General features: G+C 46.0%; 1 protein-coding gene across 1 annotated transcript in view; it reads left to right on the top strand.

Moving 5' to 3' along the window:
• Positions 1-1,321, top strand: part of LOC106876145 (cleavage and polyadenylation specificity factor subunit 6) — a 43,734-nt gene that overhangs the window by 40,241 nt on the left and 2,172 nt on the right. The window contains exon 12 of the mRNA XM_052977799.1: positions 29-94. Coding sequence (XP_052833759.1) covers positions 29-94 — 66 coding nt within the window. The remainder of the gene's footprint in view (positions 1-28; positions 95-1,321) is intronic.

The following is a 1,321-nucleotide window of genomic DNA, read 5'->3' as shown; positions in this document are numbered from 1 at the left end:
TTTTTTTTGTTTTTTTTTTTATTTCCAGATTCCTGTTGGGCAGTTTGAAACCCTACCTTTCTTGGACCCAGACGTCAAATTCCATGCAAACCATGTAATATCTTTTAATATCTTGTCTCTTTTACTTGTTCCATTCATTATTTCACCTTGCCCCAGTCCACTCAGCTGGCAAAAATGAGTTGTACCTGTAATTCAAAGGGGGTCAGCGTTGTCCCATTCTGTGACACGCTGAATCTCTGGAGAGCTGCTTTAAGGTCACACATGTCTGTGGAGTGCTCAGCAACCTTGCACGTTAATTTCACAAGCAGGCTGTTCCTTTAATTGGTTCGACTGGAACCCTTGTCATCATAACTGACCGAGTCCCAGTTATTTCTTGTTGCTCCAGTCCACTCAGCTGGCAAAAGGGAATCATACCTGTAATTCACTGGGCCAGCCATGTCACATTCTGTATCATGCTGAATCTCCCTCAGAACTAAGTTAACCGTTTGAACCGCAGATACCCATAGTCCTCGGCACCCAAACCCTGGGTAAAAAAGCCAAAAAAAATGATTCCCTGCCTAATATTGTTTGGTGTCACTAATATGTTTTCTGTCTCTCATATTGAAATAAAATGCCAAATAGAGAGCAACATTGTCTTTGACACTTGCTGTTTTCTGTTTTATCGCCAGTACTGGTGCTTGTGGTGCCAAGCAAACCAGCAGTTACTGTCTGGGTTTTCTAATGCAGAAAATACTGGCCGGTAAAGCAGCCACTGGGATATTTGTAAACAGTACAACATGGCAGCCGGTAAAGTGGCCACTGGGGTATTTGTAAACAGGTCAACGTGGCAACCAGTAAAGTGGCTGCTGGGGTCTTTGTATCTGTGGCTGGCAGCCGGAATGGTGGCCGTTGGGGTTCTGAGGGTTAAGATTACGTGTGTCTGTGGAGTGCTCGGCCACTTGGATGTGAATCTCACGAGTAGGGCTGTTCTGTTGATCAGATCAACTGGAAAGCCTCGTTGTCCTAACTGACTGAGTGCCAGTTGTGGTAGTGTGGCTTGTGTCATGGTCTTGGGTGGTCATAGTGTTTTTTCTTCTTGTCTCTCTAAATATATATGTCTATCTACCCACTCTCTCTCTCTCTTTCTCATCTCCTTTCTATATTTTCTCCCCTTCCTTTCTCTCTCTCCCCTCCCCTCTCCACTTCCCCCTTCTCTCTCTCTCTCTCCACTTCCCTTCCTGTCTCTACTTCTCTCTCTCTCTCTCCACTCCCCCTTCTCTCTCCACTCCCCCCTTCTCTCTCCACTCCCCCTTCTCTCTCCACTCCCCCTTCTCTCTCCACT

This window comes from Octopus bimaculoides, chromosome 29 (assembly GCF_001194135.2).
Source record: "Octopus bimaculoides isolate UCB-OBI-ISO-001 chromosome 29, ASM119413v2, whole genome shotgun sequence".
In the NCBI taxonomy this organism is placed as follows: Eukaryota; Metazoa; Mollusca; class Cephalopoda; order Octopoda; family Octopodidae; genus Octopus; species Octopus bimaculoides.
The sequence above is the reverse complement of the archived record's forward strand: the minus strand, read 5'-3'. Positions and strand labels throughout refer to the sequence as shown.